The sequence below is a fragment of the Prionailurus viverrinus genome, chromosome E2 (assembly GCF_022837055.1).
Source record: "Prionailurus viverrinus isolate Anna chromosome E2, UM_Priviv_1.0, whole genome shotgun sequence".
NCBI classification, from domain to species: domain Eukaryota; kingdom Metazoa; phylum Chordata; class Mammalia; order Carnivora; family Felidae; genus Prionailurus; species Prionailurus viverrinus.
The window spans coordinates 56,882,073-56,905,674 of NC_062575.1; the positions used below are offsets into that span (position 1 = coordinate 56,882,073).

The following is a 23,602-nucleotide window of genomic DNA, read 5'->3' on the forward strand; positions in this document are numbered from 1 at the left end:
ATACTGGGTCACAAAACAGCCCTTCATAAGTTTACAAGAATTGAAATTATACCATGCTTACTTTCAGACCACAATGCTATGAAGCTTGAAATCAACCACAGAAAAAAGTCTGGAAAACCTCCAAAAGCATGGAGGTTAAAGAACACCCTACTAACGAATGAGTGGGTCAACCAGGCAATTAGAGAAGAAATTAAAAAATATATGGAAACAAATGAAAATGAAAATACAACAATCCAAACGCTTTGGGACGCAGCAAAGGCAGTCCTGAGAGGAAAATGCATTGCAATCCAGGCCTATCTCAAGAAACAAGAAAAATCCCAAATACAAAATCTAACAGCACACCTAAAGGAACTAGAAGCAGAACAGCAAAGGCAGCCTAAGCCCAGCAGAAGAAGAGAAATAATAAAGATCAGGGCAGAAATAAACAATATAGAAACTAAAAAAACTGTAGAGCAGATCAACGAAACCAAGAGTTGGTTTTTTGAAAAAATAAACAAAATTGACAAACCTCTAGCCAGGCTTCTCAAAAAGAAAAGGGAGATGACCCAAATAGATAAAATCATGAATGAAAATGGAATTATTACAACCAATCCCTCAGAGATACAAACAATTATCAGGGAATACTATGAAAAATTATATGCCAACAAACTGGACAACCTGGAAGAAATGGACAAATTCCTGAACAACCACACTCTTCCAAAACTCAATCAGGAGGAAATAGAAAGCTTGAACAGACCCATAACCAGCGAAGAAATTGAATCGGTTATCAAAAATCTCCCAACAAATAAGAGTCCAGGACCAGATGGCTTCCCAGGGGAGTTCTACCAGACGTTTAAAGCAGAGATAATACCTATCCTTCTCAAGCTATTCCAAGAAATAGAAAGGGAAGGAAAACTTCCAGACTCATTCTATGAAGCCAGTATTACTTTGATTCCTAAACCAGACAGAGACCCAGTAAAAAAAGAGAACTACAGGCCAATATCCCTGATGAATATGGATGCAAAAATTCTCAATAAGGTACTAGCAAATCGAATTCAACGGCATATAAAAAGAATTATTCACCATGATCAAGTGGGATTCATTCCTGGGATGCAGGGCTGGTTCAACATTCGCAAATCAATCAACGTGATACATCACATTAACAAAAAAAAAGAGAAGAACCATATGATCCTGTCAATCGATGCAGAAAAGGCCTTCGACAAAATCCAGCACCCTTTCTTAATAAAAACCCTTGAGAAAGTCGGGATAGAAGGAACATACTTAAAGATCATAAAAGCCATTTATGAAAAGCCCACAGCTAGCATCATCCTCAACGGGGAAAAACTGAGAGCTTTTTCCCTGAGATCAGGAACACGACAAGGATGCCCACTCTCACCGCTGCTGTTTAACATAGTGCTGGAAGTTCTAGCATCAGCAATCAGACAACAAAAGGAAATCAAAGGCATCAAAATTGGCAAAGATGAAGTCAAGCTTTCGCTTTTTGCAGATGACATGATATTATACATGGAAAATCCGATAGACTCCACCAAAAGTCTGCTAGAACTGATACAGGAATTCAGCAAAGTTGCAGGATACAAAATCAATGTACAGAAATCAGTTGCATTCTTATACACTAACAATGAAGCAACAGAAAGACAAATAAAGAAACTGATCCCATTCACAATTGCACCAAGAAGCATAAAATACCTAGGAATAAATCTAACCAAAGATGTAAAGGATCTGTATGCTGAAAATTATAGAAAGCTTATGAAGGAAATTGAAGAAGATTTAAAGAAATGGAAAGACATTCCCTGCTCATGGATTGGAAAAATAAATATTGTCAAAATGTCAATACTACCCAAAGCTATCTACACATTCAATGCAATCCCAATCAAAATTGCACCAGCATTCTTCTCGAAACTAGAACAAGCAATCCTAAAATTCATATGGAACCACAAAAGGCCCCGAATAGCCAAAGGAATTTTGAAGAAGACCAAAGCAGGAGGCATCACAATCCCAGACTTTAGCCTCTACTACAAAGCTGTCATCATCAAGACAGCATGGTATTGGCACCAAAACAGACACATAGACCAATGGAATAGAATAGAAACCCCAGAACTAGACCCACAAACGTATGGCCAACTCATCTTTGACAAAGCAGGAAAGAACATCCAATGGAAAAAAGACAGCCTCTTTAACAAATGGTGCTGGGAGAACTGGACAGCAACATGCAGAAGGTTGAAACTAGACCACTTTCTCACACCATTCACAAAAATAAACTCAAAATGGATAAAGGACCTAAATGTGAGACAGGAAACCATCAAAACCCTAGAGGAGAAAGCAGGAAAAGACCTCTCTGACCTCAGCCGTAGCAATCTCTTACTCGACACATCCCCAAAGGCAAGGGAATTAAAAGCAAAAGTGAATTACTGGGACCTTATGAAGATAAAAAGCTTCTGCACAGCCAAGGAAACAACCAACAAAACTAAAAGGCAACCAACGGAATGGGAAAAGATATTCGCAAATGACATATCGGACAAAGGGCTAGTATCCAAAATCTATAAAGAGCTCACCAAACTCCACACCCGAAAAACAAATAACCCAGTGAAGAAATGGGCAGAAAACATGAATAGACACTTCTCTAAAGAAGACATCCGGATGGCCAACAGGCACATGAAAAGATGTTCAGCGTCGCTCCTTATCAGGGAAATACAAATCAAAACCACACTCAGGTATCACCTCACGCCAGTCAGAGTGGCCAAAATGAACAAATCCGGAGACTATAGATGCTGGAGAGGATGTGGAGAAACGGGAACCCTCTTGCACTGTTGGTGGGAATGCAAATTGGTGCAGCCGCTCTGGAAAGCAGTGTGGAGGTTCCTCAGAAAATTAAAAATAGACCTACCCTATGACCCAGCAATAGCACTGCTAGGAATTTATCCAAGGGATACAGGAGCACTGATGCATAGGGCCACGTGTACCCCAATGTTCATAGCAGCACTCTCAACAATAGCCAAATTATGGAAAGAGCCTAAATGTCCATCAACTGATGAATGGATAAAGAAATTGTGGTTTATATACACAATGGAATATTACGTGGCAATGAGAAAAAATGAAATATGGCCTTTCGTAGCAACGTGGATGGAACTGGAGAGTGTGATGCTAAGTGAAATAAGCCATACAGAGAAAGACAGATACCATATGGTTTCACTCTTATGTGGATCCTGAGAAACTTCACAGGAACCCATGGGGGAGGGGAAGGAAAAAAAAAAAAAAAGAGGTTAGAATGGGAGAGAGCCAAAGCATAAGAGACTTAAAAACTGAGAACAAACTGAGGGTTGATGGGGGGTGGGAGGGAGGAGAGGGTGGGTGATGGGTATTGAGGAGGGCACCTTTTGGGATGAGCACTGGGTGTTGTATGGAAACCAATTTGTCAATAAATTTCATAAAAAAAAAATAAATGAATAAATAAAAAAATAAAAAAAAATAAAAAAAAAAAAAAATAAATAGTATTCTATAAGCATTTCAACAAGCACATCATACAATGGAATCTAGGCGTACAGAAGGAAAAGGAATGTTAACAAATTAGCATGAAGAAAAGTTTGTCTTTCCCAACCAAGAAATCAGGAGTTTCAAGAGTACATATTCAGTGTATTACTAAAGAGTATCCATTTTTTGGTGGCTGATGACTGACACCTTTTAAGCCTCACCACCACATCTGTTCTGCCCACCTGCCCAAGCTGAGAGAAAAGCCTGGTGCTTCCTTTGGTATCAGCCCAAAGTTCAAACCACAGAAGGCATCCTCCCCCAGCTCCACCCAGTCACCACCCAAAACACACCAAACCACTCACCATTTCCTGTTCCCTCAAGCCATTTTTTTTTTTTTTTTTTTTTTGACCAGCTTGGAAGTCTGTGCTCTCCCTAGAAATCTTAATTACAGTATGTGTTCTCATCACACTTTTAGTGCATGGCACCACAAGTCTCGATATCCAAACCCAACTTTGGTTAGGGTTCCATCTGTTCCAGTGGACGGCCACAAGTGGAAGTTAACAAAAAATGTGTTAGGCAATGAATATGTGAAATTTCTAGTTTAACTATGAAACAAATGCTCCCATTGTATACTGTTCATTCTAAATTACTTCTTTAGTGCTCCAAGCTAAAAACGATTATTTTTAGCCTTATTTCTGAAATTTTATTTCTGAATTTTTCATGTGTACTATGTTCCTATTTTCACTTTATTTAAACCATGTTAGAGACCATGGGTTTTATTTGGGCACAAAACACATGAAGGAAGAGAATCATATGGTGCAGATTCTTGAATGGGGGGCAGGTTTTAGGGAATCAGAGTCTTGAACTTGCACTGCTGTGGCATTTTTTATTATAGCCACATAAATATCCTGGGGCAAAGTGTGGAGAGAACAACTCAAATGCAAAGTGTTAAGTATATAATCTTCAAACTGTCCATTCTTTAATTCCATCATGGAAGGAAATTATTATAGATTCTTTCAACCTTGAGAGCCTAATGGCACCTTGTTACTATGTGTTACAAAGTACTCTATAGAGATGGGATAAAACTATGTTGGAAAAAGAACACGACTCCTTCAGGGTTATGGAGAAAAATTATTTAAACTTCATTAATGAAAACATGAGACTTGTGATACATTCCAAAGTAAACAGTAGCAAAATGTAATGGCAGGGGTTAAGTATGAATCATGCACATACTGTTCTGATTCTTTTGATTCAACTGCCCTCTCCGATAACTGCTCTCTTCATTTTCCAAGAAATGGGAAATGGCATTAATGATCCATCAGTTTGTCATTGATAGTATAGCACAGCTATTACTATCTTCCCCTGCGTTGTTTCTACCACATAATCCGTCCCTAGCAAACAAACTATCACCATCATCTCATGAAAAGGCCAGTCCCTGTAACTCATCTAAAGAAGCGTCCATCTAGAGAAGAATGCCTTGAACATAACAAGCAGGATGACTTCTATGGTGGTTTTGCATTATTCTCTGCCCCTCCCCAATGCACATTCACACAAAATTGAATCTGACAACTCCATGTCCTTGTAGTTTAGGGAACATGGATATGAATGGGTCACACCCAAGGAAGTAGGCCCCTTCATCTTATGACTGCTCCTCAGAGACCGTCAGGAAAGGCCTGTAAGAAAGGCTTAAGATCAACAGATTTCAAACTTGAGGGTGAAACTCATAAATAGTAATGTAGCCTTTTCAAGAAAACTCAAATATCTTATACACAGAAAATCATGAGCTACTTCCACACATCCTTGTTCCCGTGATACACATGTTTTAACATTTTGTGACATAATTATTCTGCAGTGTGTAACATTTCACATTAATCACTGAGACCTACAGACTTAGTTATTCCAGCTGGATCCAGTTATTCCTGGATTTTCTAATGTGTGGTCTGTTCTGTGAATTGGTCAAAATATTTACCAAAGTTGTAAGGATTTGCAAGGATTCTCACCAGTACAAATTTGTTGTCAAATCCTGAGGACACACGGTTTTTTAAAGGTATTTCCACATTCAGCATATTTGGTATAGTTTCCCCTGAATAAATTCTCTCATTACTCTAAAGGCATGACAATTTATTGAAATTTTATGATATTCTTTACATTTGTAAGGTGGCTCTCCAATATAAATCCTCTGACGTTCCACAGTTTTGACCTTGAGGCAAAAGACTTAGCATGCACATTAGTTTTGTGTGGTTTGTCTGAAAGGTATATATTCTAATCTCATTGTAAGGCATGGAAAATGGCTCTGCCACCAACATTTACATGGTTTCCCTTCAACATGGACTCTTGTTGCAAAATACTTGGAACTCAAGCTAAGAGCTTTGCCACACTCATTGCATTTATAAGGTAAATGCTCTAGTATGTTCCTGCAATTTTGATCTTTGGGTAAAATCCTTGCCACACACATTACACGTGTGTGGTTTCTCTCCAGGAGATTTACTCATATCTAGTGAAGAGTACTAATTTAAAACTTTGCTACATTTGTTGCATTTGTAAATATGAACGATTTGGTGAACACTGAGTTTAAGGCAATACCTAAAAGCCTTGCCACATTCAGTACATTTATAAGGCTCTCTCCAGTATGGATTATCTGATGACTGGTGAGGGGTGAGCCTCGAGTAAAGGCTTTGCCACACTCATGGCATTTGTAAGGTTTCTCTCCAGGACGAATTCTTTGGTGAATCCTGAGGTCAGACCATTGTCTAAAAGTCTTGCCACATTCAATACATTTGTATGGCTTTTCTCCAGTATGAATTTTCTCATGAAGTCAAAGGTGTAAATCCCTGCTAAAAGCCTTGCCACACTAATTACATTTGTTAAGACCTCTCATCTTATAAAAGTAACTTCTGAGTCTACTATAAAACATGCAATATTCAGTGCATCTAACAGCACTAATTTGCTTTTATTTATTTATTTTTTTAATTTTTTTTCCAACGTTTTTATTTATTTTTGGGACAGAGAGGGACAGAGCATGAATGGGGGAGGGGCAGAGAGAGAGGGAGACACAGAATCGGAAACAGGCTCCAGGCTCCGAGCCATCAGCCCAGAGCCCGACGCGGGGCTCGAACTCACGGACCGCGAGATCGTGACCTGGCTGAAGTCAGACGCTTAACCGACTGCGCCACCCAGGCGCCCCCTAATTTGCTTTTAAATAATTCAGCTAAATTAGCAGCATTTTTCCAACCCTGTGAGTAGACTCACCGAGTTTATATATACAAGGATGCCTGCTCTATTTGTATAAAACGTACTACTAGAAGTCCTAGCCATAACAGATAGCCGCCCCTGCAAAAAGAGGAAGAGAGATAAAAGGTATTCAAACAAAAAAAAAGCAGAAGCAAAATTACCTCTGTTCACAGCCAGCATGATATTATATGTAGAAAATCCTGTGTATTGCACACACATACACAGACACAAAACATATAACTGCTAGAACTGAAGAATGAATCTAGAAAAATTGCAAGAGAGAAAACCAACATGCAAAAATCAATTGTGTTGCTACACATTATCCATGAGCAATCCAAAAAGGCAATTGAGACAACATTTCCATTTACAATAGCATCAAAACGGATAAAATAATTAAGCTTAAATTTAGCCTAGGAGGAAAGATTTGTACACTCTTACTAAAAACACTGCTGAAGAAATTTGGGGAGAAGACACAAATAAATGCAAAGATATTCCAAGTTCATGTATTGGAAGACTTAGTATTGCTAAGATGTCAATACTCTTCAAAGCAATCAACAGATTCAATACAATCCCTAATAAAATCTTTTGATGAAGTACATGATCCTATCCTAAGATTCAAATGGAATCTCAAGGAACACTGCATAGCAAGAACTTAACAAGAACCACGTTGAAGGTCTCACACTTCCTTATTTCAAATTTATTAAAAGCTAAAGTAATCAAAACAGTGTAGTACTGGCATAAAGAAAGACAGAGACCAGCGAAATGGAATACAGATGTCAGAAATTTTTCTGTATATAGTAAATGATGTTCCACCAGGGTATTAAGAGCACTCAGTGGAGGAAAGGCAGTCTGTTCAATGAAAGATCTGAAAAAACTGGATATCCACATGAAAAAAAAAATGTAGTTGGTTCATCATTTTACATCATACACAAAAATTAGCTCAAAATGGATCAGACACCTAAACTCATGAGTCATAAAACTGTAAAATTCCCAGAGGGAGTAGTCAAGATGGCGGAGGTAGGGGGACCAGGATTTCCCTCCTCCCTCAAACACAGTTGTATTGAAGTCAGAACACTTAGAACACCCAGGAAATCAGTCAGTGGAGTGACAGAATAATCTCCACAGGTGGACTGAGACAGCTCAGCAGGACAGAGGTGTGTGTTTGCGAATCGGGATAGATAAAGCTGTGGGCAGCATAGGCAGGGGAGGGGAGGGGACGCCTTCTGTAGAGAGACAAAAGGAAGAGAAAGAGAGACTGTGGAAGTGTGAGATTGTACTTGGACAAGAGAAAAACCTCCCCGCATGAGGGGCAGGGGAACCAAAAGTTGGGAGAAACCAGTTTCTATTTTGCAAACAGCCTTAAAGCTAAAGTTGAGAGTTTTCAGGCATGCACGACTTTCTCTGGACCAGAGCTGCTGCTGTGAGCGCCTGGGATGAAGGGCAGCCGGCCCAAGGTGCAGCAGGGATTTTGGGAGAACACTGGGAGAGAGAAGTCCCTTCCCTCGAGTACTGTGGGAAGAGGGTTTATTGCCCCCAAGGACAAAAGACCCTGCCAGTGTCAGCCACCGGCCCTTTGTCGGCTGCGCAGAGTGGTTCTGCCTTAAAACCAGATCTGTGGGGTGCTGGATTCTTTAAGACGTTGGGTTTTCAATCCCAGCACAGCACCCAGGAGGCATGGGAAACTGTGAAGCAGGACAGGCAGACCACCTACTTTACTCTGTGAGGGCTCTTTTTGGATTTTCAACTGTGTTTTACCCATTTCCATATTACTGGCACCTGGCAGGTAGTAGGTCCTCCATGGATATAAACATAAGACAGTAATAATGTGCGTGTGGTGGGGGGGGGGGGATGCATTCTTCCTAGCATGGAATATTTTAGTGCTCACATTTCATTAATTTCCCATTGGAATAAATATAACATATAACTTGTATAGAAAGTAACGTTATTTTTGTGCCCCATTACATCAAATTCATGAAAAACAAAACCACTGAACAGTGTGGTTTGAGACACCTGGTCCAGGGAGGAGAGATTGGGGTGTTATCATTTATCCCCCTATCACTAACACGGTGAAGCTTCAGGGAACAAGACAAAGCCCCTAGTGGAGGCAGGACCTGCTTACACCAAACCCCACCCCTCCGTGGCTGGTAACTGCTTATCTACTGGAATGAGACTGACATTGAACAAGCAAGATGGACTCTCCTCCAGACCAGCAAAGCCATCAGTCCCAGGCACTGACAGACAACTGGCCTGTGGTTTTGTATATTAGTCTGTTTATTTTTTGAGTTTTTAATTATTTTTTTTTTTCCTTCCCTTCTCTTCTCTCTTCTTTTTCTTTCTACTGTCCTCTTTTTTTCTCCCTTTGGATTCAGGTTCACAGTTTCTGATCTGCTCATATATATATACATATATATATATACATATATACATATATATGTATATATATATATGTATATATATATGTATATATATATACATATATATATACATATATATATATATACACACACACACACACACATACACACATACGTATATAGTCTTTTGTTCCCTTTCTTTCTCTGTTCTGGTTGTTTGATGAGGTATTTTTATTCTATTCTCTTTCACCTTTTCTATATCTCCTTCTTTACTTTCTTCTCTCTCTCTCTGGATTAAGTCTTATATTTTCTTTGATTCTCTGCCTGGTCTTTTTTTTTCTCGCCCCTTTGATTTCTCTCTCTGTACAGGATAAGGATCCCCCCCCTTTCCCCCCTTTTTTTCCAAATCAAAGCATACCTAGTGGAAGGTCCAAACAATCCACCACTATGAGCAGTGGGATTGAATAGCCAAAGCCGCAACAACAGAGTGCACACAACACACTCTAAAAACACTTCCTGAAGTGCCAGATTCTGGACAGTGTATGACCCCTTTTTATATTTATTTTTAAATTAAAAAAAGTTTTTGAAGGTTTATTTATCTTTGAGAGGGAGAGACAGAGCATGAGCAGAGGAGGGGCAGAGAGAGAGGGAGACACAGACTCCAAAGCAGGCTCCAGGCTTTGAGCTGTGAGCACAGAGCCCGACGCAGGGCTCGAACCCACAAACCATGAGATCATGACCTGAGCCAAAGTTGCTTAACCAACTGAGCCACCCAGGCGCCCCATGACCCCTTTTTAATATAGTAGTACTTGCAGGTGCAGGACACACAACAAGCTATTAAAACACATAAAAGACAAAAACCTAGCCAAAATGATGAAATGGAAGAATTTTCCTCAAATTCCAGGAAGAAATGACAGCAAAATAATTGCTCAAAACAGATTTAACAATTTATCTGAACAAGAATTTAGAATAGTCATAAGACTAATAGCTGGGCTTGAAAAGAGCAGAGAAGCCAGCAGAGAATCTATTGCTGCAGAGATCAAAGACTTAAGAAATAGTCATGATGAATTAAGAAATGCTTTAAATGAGATGCAAAAGAAGATACAGTGACAGCAAGGATGGAAGAAGCAGAGGAGAGAATAGGTGAGATAGAAGATAAAATTATGGAAAATGATGAAGCTGAGAAAAAGAGGGAAAAGAAATTACTAGACCACGAGGGGACAATTAGAGACCTAAGTGATTCAATGAAACAAAATAATATCTGTATCATAGGAGTTCCAGAATAAAGAGAGAGAGAGTGAGGGGCAGAAAGTTTATTTGAACAAATTATAGCTGAGACCTTCCCTAATCTTTGGAAGGAAATGGACATCCAAGTCCAGGAGGCACAGAGAACTCCACTGAAAATCAACAAAAGCAAGCCAACAACACAACATATCATAGTGAAACTGGCAAAATACAAGAGAAAGTTCTGAAAGCAGGTAGGGACAAATGGGCCTTAACCTACAAGGGTAGACACAGAAGGGTAGTAGTAGACCTGTCCACTGGGACTTGGCAGGCCAGAAGGGAGTGGCAGGAAATATTCAATGTGCTGAATAGGAAAAACATACAGCCAAGAATCCTTTACTTTGCTAGGCTGTCATTCAGAAGAGAAGAGATAAAGGCTTTCCCAGACAAACAAAAACTAAAGGAGTTCATGAGCACTAAACCAGCCCTACAGGAGATCCTAAAGGAGACTCTGTGAGTGAAAAGCAGCAGGGACTACAAAGACCAGAGCCATCATCACAATCACGAAACATATAGATAACACAATGAAACTAAATCCATATATTTCAGTAATCACTCTAAATATAAATGCACTAAATACCCCAATCAAAAGACACAGGGTATCAGAATGGATAAAACAAAACAAAACAAAACAAAACAAAACAAAACAATATCCACCTATATGCTGCCTACAAGAGACTCATTTTAGACCTGAGGATACCTGCAGATTGAAAGTGAGGGGATGGAGAACCATCTATCATGCTAATGGATGTCAAAAGAAAGCCAGAGTTGCCATACTTATAACAGACAAACTAGATTTTAAAACAAAGACTGTAACAAGAGATGAAAAAGGCATTATATCATCACTGAGAGATCTATCTATCAAGAAGAGCTAACAATTGTAATTATTTATGCCCCCAACCTGAGGGCCCTCAAATATATAAATCAATTAAACACAAACATAAATAAATGTATAAATACTAAAACTGTGATTGTAGGGGACTTTAATACTCCACTGTGCTGCAATGGACAGATCACCTAGGCAGAAAATCAATAAGGAAACAATGGCTCTGAATGACACACTGGACCAGATGGACTTAACATATATATTCAGAACTTTTCATCCAAAAGCAGCAGAATACATACTCTTCTCAAGGGTATATGGAACATTCTCTAAAACAGATCACATATTGGGTGAAAAAAAGCTTTCATCAAGTACAGAACAGTCCTCAACAAGTATAAAAGGACTGAGATCATACCATAAATATTTTTCAGATCATATGAAACTTGAAATCAAAGACAAGTAAAAAATTGAAAAGCCCCCACATATATGGAGGTTAAAGAACATCCTAATAAAAGAAGAACAGATTAACCAGGAAATTAAAGAAGAAATTTTTTTAAATATAGAAACAAAAAATATATATATAGAAGTAAAAGAAAATGAATTCATGACAGTCCAAACACTTTGGGATGCAAAGGCCATCCTAAAGGAAAATACACTGCAATCCAGGTCTATCTCAAGAAGCAAGAAAGGTTGCAAATACAGAACCTAACCTTACACCTAAAGGAACTAGAAAGACAGCAGCAAAAATAAAAAAGCCCAAAGCCAGCAGAAGAAATGAAATAAAAAAGATTAGAGCAGAAATAAATAATATAGAATCCAAAAAATTAGGAGAGCAGATCAATGAATCTAAGAGCTGATTTTTTCAAAGAATAAACAAAATTGATAAACCCTTGGCCAGACTTCTCAAAAAGAAAAGAGAGAGAACCCCAATAAATAAAATCATAAATGAAAGAGTAGAGATTACAACCAACATCACAGAAATACAATTACTAGAGAATACTATAAAAAATCATATGCCTGGGGTGCCTTGGTGGCTCAGTTGGTTGAGCGTCCGACTTCAGCTCAGGTCACGATCTCACGGTTTGTGAGTTCGAGCCCCGCGTCAGGCTCTGGGCTGATGGCTCAGAGCCTGGAGCCTGCTTCCGATTCTGTGTCTCCCTCTCTCTCTGCCCCTCCCCCATTCATGCTCTGTCTCTCTTTGTCTCAAAAATAAATAAACATTAAAAAAAAAAGTTAAAAAAAAATTATATGCCCAAAACTGGACAATCTGGAAGAAATGGACAAATTCCTAGACACTCACAAGCTACCAAAACACAAAAGGGAAGAAATAGAAAATGTGAACAGATCCATAACAGGCAAAGACAATGAATCAGCTATCAAAAATCTAACAAATAAGAGTCCTGGGCCAGAAGGCTTCCCAGGAGGAATTCTACCAGACATTTAAAAAGAGTTAATACCTATGCTTCTCAAGCTGTTCCAAAATATAAAAATGGAAGGAAAGCTTCCAGACTCACTCTATGAAGCCAACATTACCTTGATCCTCAAACCAAAGACCCCACTAAAAAGGAGAATTACAGGCCAATATCCCTGATCAACATGGATGCAAAAATCCTCAACAAGATACTAGCAAATTGAATTCAACAGTACATTAAAAGAATTATTCACCATGATCAAGTGGGATTCCTTCCTGGGCTGAAAGCCTGGTTCAATATTCACAAATCAATCAGTGTGATACATCATATTAATAGAAGAAAGGATAAGAACGCTATGATCCAGTCTATAGATGCAGAAAAAGCATGTGACAAAATACAGCATCCTTTCTTAATAAAAAGCCTCAATAAATTTGGGATAGAAGGAACATACCTTAACATCATAAAAGCTATATATGCAAGGCCCACAACTAGTATCAATCTCAGGAAAAATTGAGAGCTTTCCCCCTGGGATCAGGAATACAACAGGGATGTCCACTCTCACCACTGTTGTTTAACACAGTGTTGGAAGTCCCAGCATCAGCAATCAGACAACATAATGAAATGAAAGGCATCCAAATTACCAAAGAAGTCAAACGTTCCCTCTTCACAGATGACATGACACTCTACATGGAAAACCCAAACACTCCACCAAAAAACTGCTACAATTGATACATTAAATCAGCAAAGTACCAGGATATAAATCAATGTACAGAAATTGGTTGCACTTCTCTACACCAATAATGAAGCAACAGAAAGGGATATCAAGGCATTGATTCCATTTATAATTGCACCAAGAACTATAAAGTATCTAGGAATAAACTTAACCAAAGAGATAAAATATCTGTATGCTGAAAACCATAGAAAGCTCATGAAAGAAACTGAAGAAGACACAAAGAAATAGAAAAACATTCCAGGCTCATGGATCAGAAAGAACAAATATTGTCAAAATGTCTATACTACCCAAAGCAAGCTTCACATTCAATGCAAACCCTATCAAAACAGGACCAGCATTCTTCACAGAGATAGACAAAAAAAAGACCTAAAATTTGTACAGAACCACAAAAGACCCCAAGTAAGCAAAGTAATGTTGAAAAAGACATCAAAGCCAGAGGCATCACAATCCTGGATTTTAGTCTATCTTACAAAGCTGTAATCATCAAGACAGTATGGTATTGGCACAAAAACAGACACACAGACCAATGGAATACAAGAGAGAACCCAGAAATTGACCCACAAAAGTATGGCCAACCAATCTTCGACAAAGCAGGAAAGAGTATCCAATGGAAAAAAGACAGTCTCTGTAGCAAATGGTGCTGGGAGAACTAGACAGAAACATGCAGAAGAATGAAACTGGACCACTTTCCTATACCATACACAAAAATAAATTAAAAATGGATGAAAGACCTAACTGTGAGACAGGAAACCATTAACATCCTACAGGAGAAAACAGGCAACCTCTTTGACCTCAGCTGCAGCAACTTCTTACTTGACATGTCTCCTAAGACAAGGGAAATAAAAACAAAGATGAGCCACTGGGACCTCAACAAGATAAAAAGTGTCTGCAAAGCAAAAGAAAACAATCCACAAAACAAAAAGGCAACCGAAAGAATGGGAGAAATTTGCAAATGTCATACTGGATAATGGGCTAGTATAAGAAATCTATAAAGAACTTACCAAACACCTGAAAAACAAATAATCTAGTGAAGAAATGGGCAGAAGAGATGTACAGATAGTTTTCCAAAGACACCCTCCCATGTCCGGAGTCCGCTTATATTCTCTGCCTCATGGTCCCTTTCCTCCCTCTTCAAAGCCAGCAAGACAGCATCTTCAATCTTGTTTACCTCTGTCATCACTCCACCAACCTTTACATGAGTAACTCTACCTGCATTCTTCTTATAAAGACCCTCAGGACCATATCGCATTTACCAGATCATCCAGCATAATCACCCACCTCATGACCTTCACCAGAGCACATCTGCAGACTCCCTTACAACATTACAATAACACTCCCATGTGATAGGCACAAGGACATGGCCATACTTTGGAATGAGGGTGTTATCCAGCCTACCACAACCATGATGTCTTCTGCAAGTAGCTACACTATTTTATCTTTTCTCTCTTTATTTTTGTTTTGCATCTCTTCCCTTACTTCACTGACTAGAACTTATAAAAACATGTCAAATATCAGTGGTGATAGTGGACATCCTTATCATGATCTCAGTCTCCGGGGAAAAACATCCCATCTTTCACCAGTAAGTATGAAATTTGCTATAAGATTTTCACAGGTGTTCTTTACTGAGTTGAGGAAATTTTCCTTTCTTCCTAGCTTTCTGAAAACTTACAGCACTGAATTGTATCAAATGCTTTTCTGTATCAATTGACAGGATCCTGTGGTTTTTCTTGCCCAGCCTATTAACAGGATGGCTTATATTGACTGGAATTTGAAACTGCCTTCTGTCCCTCAAATAAATCTATCTAGTCATAGTGTACAATTCTGTGTATTGCTGACTTCTGTTAATATTTTGCTAAGAATTTTTGCACCTTCATTTGGGATTTGCTTGGTAGTTATCTTCCCCACCCTCACCCCACCCTTAATGTTTATGTGTGGTTTTGGAATTATGCTAATACCGGCCTCATACATTTAGTTGGGAAAAGCATTCACTCTTCTATTTTTTGAAATAAATTGTAGAGAATTTCTGTTAATTCTTTGTAGGTTTGACAGAATTGCCTAGTGTTGCTGTTGACTTTGTTGTACTAGTATTTATTAGGTAGAGTCCTAGATGTCAGATGGTGAGCCATGGTTCAACAGATTATAAGGGAAAGTAGAGAAGTTTATTACTCACAGATAGTGGGGGAGCTCTTCTGCACACCTATGGGGGTTGTGTGAGAAGATTAAGGCAGGGTGCAGGTAGAGATCCTAGGGCAGGACCAAGGGCGCATGCCTTTATTAGGGTCCCTCAAAGGAATGCTTTGAGGTTCTGAGCTCAGGCCACATAGGTCAATTCAAACCAAACAGAGCACGGTTTTGGCAAGCTTTTGGAGGTGGGTGGGGAGGGTCTTGTCTACAGGGCACAAGGGGAAGACCTTAGGAGATGGGGAAGAATTTGGGGTCCCTCCTTTCCATTTCTTTTCTGAATGGGAAGGTTTATTGAGTTTTTTCTATTCCACTATATGTTAGGAATGAGGACTCTACATAAGGGTCTCAACCAAGAGGAATTTCATGAGACTTTTACGAGACCCTCATGTGTGACCATAGTCACATTTGGGTAGAATTTTGTTTTTCTTTTGGGACAAAAGTATTTTGTGTGAAATACAAAGAAGGGATAAATGATTTCTGATAGAAGTTGTACTATCATACATTTTAATATTTCCAATTAATTATCACCCTCTTGTGAGAGTATATGTCTCTGCTCTTTGATATCAACTTGGCCACTTGACTTAGGCAACCCTTCCTTCTTGTTGAGGGGATTATACTTTCTTCCCAATTAATAGACAGCTTGACCAATGTGAGTAGACCAATGTGAGCAGATTGACACATTTTAATTGTAAATGGAAACTTTAAAACCTTTGTTTGGTTCTTCTAACCCTCTCTTCTCCCTGGTGCAAGAATGGTTATGTCCCACATAGACTTAAGTTCTACTGTGAATCCCAGACTCAATGACAGAACGAAGGAAGGGTGAATAATGATAGATGTGATAGGAGGAAGAAATAAATGTTTGTTCTTATAAACCCATGAGAATTCAAGGATACTTGCAGAAAAGCTTCTGCAAAACTGACTAGTTCTTTCAGTCACTAGGTATTGATTTTGTCTACTTGTACTATTATGGAGATAAGCCTGAGAGGCCCTTCCCTAGGCAGTAGTTGTAAGTTCACACTGTAAATTACTATCACCCCGGCCCCACACAGTATGCATCATAACAAAGTAGCCACCATTCCTGCTTTTCTCTAGCCATTTTCAGAACTTGAGAAGTCTACTCTGCTCTGAGAAAGCATCTTTATGTAATAAACATTCTATGAACACTTAATTGTAGGGAGTCATCATTCTTTACATCCAAACATCCTGTTCCAGTGGAGTAAGCACAAGTGCAACTAGCAAAAAATGTCTTAGAGGGTAAATATGTGAGATTTCTAGTCATCAAAAGATTCCTATTGTGTATGTCCATTCTTGACAGTAAACTCGTGAAGATTTATATTTTCAAATTATTTCCCTGAGCACTCCAGCACAAAATATAGATTGTGTTACCTTTATCCTTACCTCTGAAATACTCTTTTAGTTCCTAATACTTTTCATATGCCTATGACTTTTATACTTTCATTTATTGTAAAGGTACAACACACGGGTCTCATTTCAGCACAAAAGGCATGTAGAAATATAATCATACAGTGTATATTCATGAATGGGAAGGCAGGTTGTAGGGGGGTGAGTTTGAAATTGCATTGCTATGGTATTTTCATTAGAGCCAAAAAAATCACCTGGGATATACTATTGAGTGCATAACTCTCAAATTCAACTTATGAATATTTATTTCCAAAACTGTAGGTTTGAATCTAACATGGAAAAGAATTGTTATGGATCACATTCAACCTAGAGAGCCCAAGGATGTATTATTAGTATTCATTATGAAATGCCCCAATGAGTTGGGATGCACTTGGGCTAAGAGAAGGCACATGATTCATTCAACATTACACAAAAGCTTTCACCCGCTAAGCGTTTCACTCACTATGAAACACAGGGTATCCTAAATACAATAGTATCAAAATGGAATTTCAGTGGCCAAATTTGAGTCTTTCACAAGCACACTACTTTTAGGTTTTTGTTTTGTTTTTTCAGAAAGAGCATGAGTAGGTGAGAAGGGCAGAGAGAGCCGATCTTAAGCAGGCCCCACATTCAGCAGAGAGCCTAACAATGCGGTTTATCCCACAACCCTGAGCCGAAATCCAGCCGGACTCTCAACATACTGACCCACCCAGGCGCCCCTACTTTGCTTCTTTTGATTAAAATCTCCTCTAGAACTTTCTCTTCAGTTTCCAAACATGAGACTGATTTTTACTCATCCATGATACACAATAGCCATCACCTTTCAAAAGAGGGAAGACCATCATTCTCCATCCATTTTTTCTACCACACATGCATCCCTAGTAACCTATCATTCTCACGTGAAAATCTCATTCTCTCAGTGTGCCAACCTACTGTTTCATGATCATCTGACAGAGAATCCTCCCCTGTAATAAAATCAACAAAGCCTCTCAATCATACCAACGAATCTAGAAAAGGGGCTGTGACCACAGAAAACATGGTAATTTAGATAATAGTTTTACATCTATTTCCGGCCACTCCTCATGCTCTCAAATTTATACTAAAACTTATCTTAAAATTAGCATCCTAGTTCTTCCAGGGTATATACTATTACTGAACCCGACCTAATCAAACAGGCTCCTCTCACCTGACTGATCCAGGATTCTCTGAGACCATCACAGTGGACAAATGAAATGCATGTAATTAAAGTATAACATCAGAGGATTCCAAACTTAAGGTTGTAAGTCATCAATAATAATCTAGTCTCAAGGACAATCAAACGATTTAGAAAAAAAGTTATAGGGGTGCCTGGCTGGCTCAGTCGGAAGAGCATGTGACTCTGGATCTCAGGGTTGGGAGTTTTAGCCCCTTGATGGGTGTAGAGTGGAAAATAAAATCTTTAAAAAAGATTTAAACAGAAGATGATTAGGTCCTTCCACAGATATACTTGTCCCACTGAAACACTTCATCTCATGAATTTAAAGAATTCTAATTTTCTGTGGAATTTAACATCTAAGATTGGTTAATGCTGTAAATAAACCTAGTTCCTCCCCTAGTATGAATTTTCTTACTATAGTCCTTTCAAAGGATCGGGTAAACAAATTATCACCTTCATTACATTTGTAATGTTTCTCTCCAGTATGAAATCTTTGGTGTTTCCTGAGGTAAAGACCATGACACACTGGTATGGGTTCCATTGTATGTGAATTCTTGCAACCACAAAGTTGTACATTTATCACTGGAAGTCTGTACCTCTTAATCCCATTCACTTATTTTTATCCCCTTCCCCAAAGTTGAACAATTTTATAAAGTTGATCATACTCATTACATTTATAAGGTTTTTCTCTAGCAAGAATTATGGTTGGCAAGCTATGAGCTTTGGATAAGCCTTGCCATACATTCCATTTGTGTGCTTTCTTTCAGACATTTATATTCTGATACCAGGTGTGGTGTGAACCCTGGTTGCAAACTTTGCCACATACGTTAGTTTCATATGGTTCCTCTCCATGATGGAATCTCTGATGTTGAGTAAGGCCTGAACACTTGCTCATTTTATTTACAAGGTTTCTTTCTCCTATGAGTTCTCCGATGATCCCCAAAGCTTAAGTTTTGAATAAAAGCACTGCCACACATATCAGGTTTACACTGTTTCTTTTCACTATGTATTTTCTGAAACCTAATAAGTTTTGCAAATTAACTAAAAGCTGTGCCACACTCATTACATTTATAAGGTTTCTCTCCAATATGGATTTTCTTATGCTGAGCAAGATGTGAATGCTCCGTAAAGGCTTTGCCACACTCATTACATCTGTTTCTCTCCAGTAGGAGTTCTCTCGTGACTCTAAAGGTCTGAATGTTTGATATAAGCCTTATTATATTTATTACATTTATAAGATTTTTCTCCTGTATGAGTTCTCTGATGTCTCCTAAGGCTTGAGCTTCGGATAAAATCCTTGTCACACACATTACATTTGTGTGGTTTCTCTCCGGTATGTATTTTCTTATGTGTACTAAGGGTTGCAAAATGGGAAAAAGCTTTGGCACACTCATTACATTTGTAAGGTTTCTCACCAGCATGAGATCTCTCATGACCCCAAAGGTCTGAACGTTTGATAAAAGCCTTATCACATTTATTACATTTATAAGGTTTCTGTCCTGTATGGATTCTTCTATGTTGAGTAAGATTCGAACGCTCAGCAAAGGCTTTGCCACACTCACTACATTTGTAAGGTTTCTCCCCAGTATGAGTTCTCTCATGACACCAAAGGTCTGAACGTTTGATAAAAGCCTTATCACACTTATTACATTTATAAGGCTTTTCCCCTGTATGAATTCTCCGATGTGCCATAAGGCTCGAACTTTGGTTAAAAGCCTTGTCACACACGTTACATTTGTGTGGTTTCTCTCCAGTGTGTATTATCTGATGCCTAGTAAGGTTTGCACATTGGGTAAATGTTTTGCCACACTCGTTACATTTGTAAGGTTTCTCTCCAGTATGGATTTTCTTATGTCGAGTAAGATTTGAACGGTATGTAAAGGCTTTATCACAGTCATTACATTTGTAAGGTCTCTGTCCACAATGAATTCTCTCATGACTTATGAGGTTTGAGCTTTTGCTAAAAGTCTTCCCACAGTCATTGCATTTGTAATATTTTCCTCTAGTGTATGCTGTCTTGTATTGTGCAGGTAACAAAGGATATTTAAAAATCTTCCTAGATTTATTCCAAATGTTTTTGGAACTGGGAGGAACTCTTTGAAGTGGTGAGACTGAGGAATCATTGCTGACAGACTTCTCAGTTGGATTACATTCATACATTTTCTCCTCACTGTGAAATCTCTGGAGTTCAGCCAGATGTGCCTGCAAACTTAATCCAATTCTATTTTCCACGCAGTTTATGTACTGGTTTCCAGAACCACTTCTGTTACCATCCCGTTTTAACAAAGTCCTTGTAAGTGGCTCATCATCCATGAAATACTGGTATGTATTATTTCTTACAGAAACACTCTGCTTTTCAGGAAGAGTAACTGAGGACTGATTAAGTTGCTGGTCTTTTCTACAAGTGAGCTTTTTGTCCTGGGTCAAAGGCACTCCTATGTAATTTCTTGCATCATACTCCCACTGACTCTCTAACTCATGCATATTTTCCCAGACTTCCTTGAGATCAAAATCCTTGATGCCATGACTTTCATTTCTCTCCAGTATTATTAAGTGGTAAAATTCTCCTCTATTAATGTTCTCTACTGGTGATAATTCCTTGACTGTAAATCCAGCAGAAGAGCTTCCTATCAAATAGAATTGGAAGGTAAGTATTTTCTACTAAATTACATAATTACACACCAAAATAGCACTTTATAATGACCATAGGAAGTTTCTCAAGCATGGTCGTCAAACACTACTGTAGTATACAACATTTTTAAGTTTTCTTTTTATAAGTTTTTCCATATTAATAGTTTCTCTGATCTTAACGTCATTTTTCCAAGCATACAGTATACACTATCCATATTTTTTGGCCATATAACTGTATAATGAAATACTTCATGATTAAAGAGCTCATCTATAAACCGGCTATTTTACAACTGTGCATACAGTCATAAAGATTTCTATCTTCCGTAATTCTTAATCTTTAAAAAATGTGTGTTCACCTGAACCTGATATTTCATAATTTAATGAATCTCCACATGTTTCATTTCTCTTACTGTGTGTTCCTTATGGAATGTAAATTGTCTTTAGTTCTCAAGGAAGAATTCTTTAGAATTCCAGAGACTATTATTTTGTGTAATTGTGATTACTCACTAACTTAACCTGCTAGAGCTACCAATTTTTAGATTGTAATATACAGGTTTCTTAAAATATCTTCTTTCTTTCATCATATTCTCATACATTATTAAACACACATTATTATTAAACACCAGATCAAGTTGCAGTCTTCAGCAACTTGTACTGTGTATGAAGAGGGGTCCTTCTGCACTGTGGGGAGGAGCATATCATGTGGAAACTTAGGTGCTTTGGTGCTCAAAATTAATATACCTGGAGATACCAGTATAGTTTCTTAGCTCAATAAAAAATCTGAGGAAAGGCCAGGACTTGGATTCAGAAAAGCAAGAGTGAAGCCCAAGGAGTATCAGGCCATGTGGCGACCGTGCTTGTGCTTGCACATTTATGGGAACATGGTTGTGTTGTAAGTTAAATGCCTGACCTTGGTGAAAGGAACTGATTTAGCAACAGGCATAATACGGACTCATCCTGTAAGAATGTATAGTATTGGTATGAGGTGAAAGTGGAAAATATCAAAAAGGAGACAGTATGGTGTTATAGGAAGAGTGTAGACTGACATCTGTTTCAGTATTTGTTCTGAAAAGTATCAAACTGAATAGCCCATGAATTCCATTTCTAGGTACTCAAGAGAACTATTTAATATATACATGTTCCAGGAGACACATACAAGAATTATTTTTTAAAGTTTATTTACTTAGAGTAAGAGGGAGAGTGGGGGAGGGGCAGAGAGAGAGAATCCCAAACAGGCTCCACACTGTCAGCACATAGCCCAATGCAGAGCTCAAACTCTTGAACTGTGAGATCATGACCGGAGCCCAAATCCAGAGTCAGATGCTAAACTGACTGATCCATCCAGGTGCCCCAAAATAATGTATTATTATATAAAAAGCTATGGCAAATCAATTTCATGATATTTCTGTGACTAAGGCAGTAACTTTAAAAAACCACAAAAAAAGTATGGTCTCAAGGTATCATAAAATCTCAGCTTAAAGAATGCCATAGATTTAGTTGAGGACAATGTGTGTTATAACAATGAACTGTCACTCCACATGTATGGGAATGGCCAAAATCCAGAACACTAACACTGAATACTAGTGGGGATATGGAGCAGTAAGAACTCTCATTCACTGCTGGTGGGAATGCAAAATGGTACGCCACTTTGGAAGACTGTTTGCAGCTTCTTAGAGAATTAAACATACTCTTAAATATGATCTAGCTATCATACTCCTTGGTATTTACACAAATAAGTTGAAAATTTGTTGACATAAAAACCTACACACAAAATAGAAAAATCTAAAATTTTATGCAACCACAAAAGACCCCGAATGGCCAAAGCAGCCTGAGAAAGAAGAACAAAGCATCACATTCCCAATTTCAAACTCCCTGATTACAAAACTGTGGGAATTAAAACGGTATGGTATTAGCATAAAAATAGACACATAGATCCACAGAACTGAATAGAGTGCAGAAATAAATTCACAGACATGGTCAATTAATTTACAACATAGAAGACATAACTATACAATGGGTAAAGTACAATCTCTTCAATAGATTGTTTGGGATAAATGGACAGCTACAGGCAAAAGCATGAAACTGGACCACTGTCTGATACCATACACAAAACTTAACTCAGAATGGATTAAAGACTTAAATCTAAGACCTGAAACTATAAAACTTCTAAAAGAAAAGAAAGGGTCTAATGAGGTCTTTGACACAGGTCTGCAATGATTTTTTTTTTTGACACCAAAAGAAAAATGAACAAAAGCAAATAAGCAAAATAAGAGGGACTACATCAAACTAAAAAGTGTCTGCACAGCAAAGGAAACACTTTTTCAACAAAAAGGCAACCTACTGAATGAGAGAAATATTAGCAAATCATGTATCTGATAAGGGGCTAATGGTCCAAACATAGCCAAAAAAAAGCTCAAATGATCCAATTTAAGAAATGGGCAGAATATCTGAATAGACACTTCCCAAAGACCTAGAGATGACTAACAGGACCATAAAAAGATACTCAACATCAGTCATCATCAGGGAAATGCAAGTCAAAACCACAGTGAGCTATCACTTCACACCTATTAGAATGGCAGTTATCAAAGACAAGAAATAACCAGTGTTGGTGACAAGGTGGACAATTTGTGCACTGTTGGTGTGAGCCAAATTTGGTGCAGCCAGGAGAACTACTGTGTGATCCACCAATTCTACTTCTGAGTATTTATCTGAAGAAAACAAAAATACTAACTTAAAAAGACAGAAGCGTTCTGATATTCACTGTAGTGCTATTTACAATAGCTGAGATACAGAAACAGTCCAAATGTCCATTGACAGGTGAAAGAATAAAGATGCATATATGCAACAAAATATTATACAGCCATAAAAAAGAACAGAATTTTGCCA

General features: G+C 38.3%; 1 protein-coding gene across 4 annotated transcripts in view; it reads right to left on the minus strand.

Moving 5' to 3' along the window:
• Positions 1–23,602, minus strand: part of LOC125153772 (zinc finger protein 677-like) — a 160,664-nt gene that overhangs the window by 128,974 nt on the left and 8,088 nt on the right. The window contains exon 4 of one of the 4 annotated variants that reach the window (XM_047837285.1): positions 17,297–20,712. The exons of the other annotated variants lie outside the window; for them this stretch is intronic. Within the exon in view, the coding sequence (XP_047693241.1) occupies positions 19,271–20,712 (1,442 nt within the window). The 3' untranslated portion in view covers positions 17,297–19,270. Of the gene's footprint in view, positions 1–17,296; positions 20,713–23,602 lie in introns of those variants that run through there. 4 annotated transcript variants of the gene reach the window in all.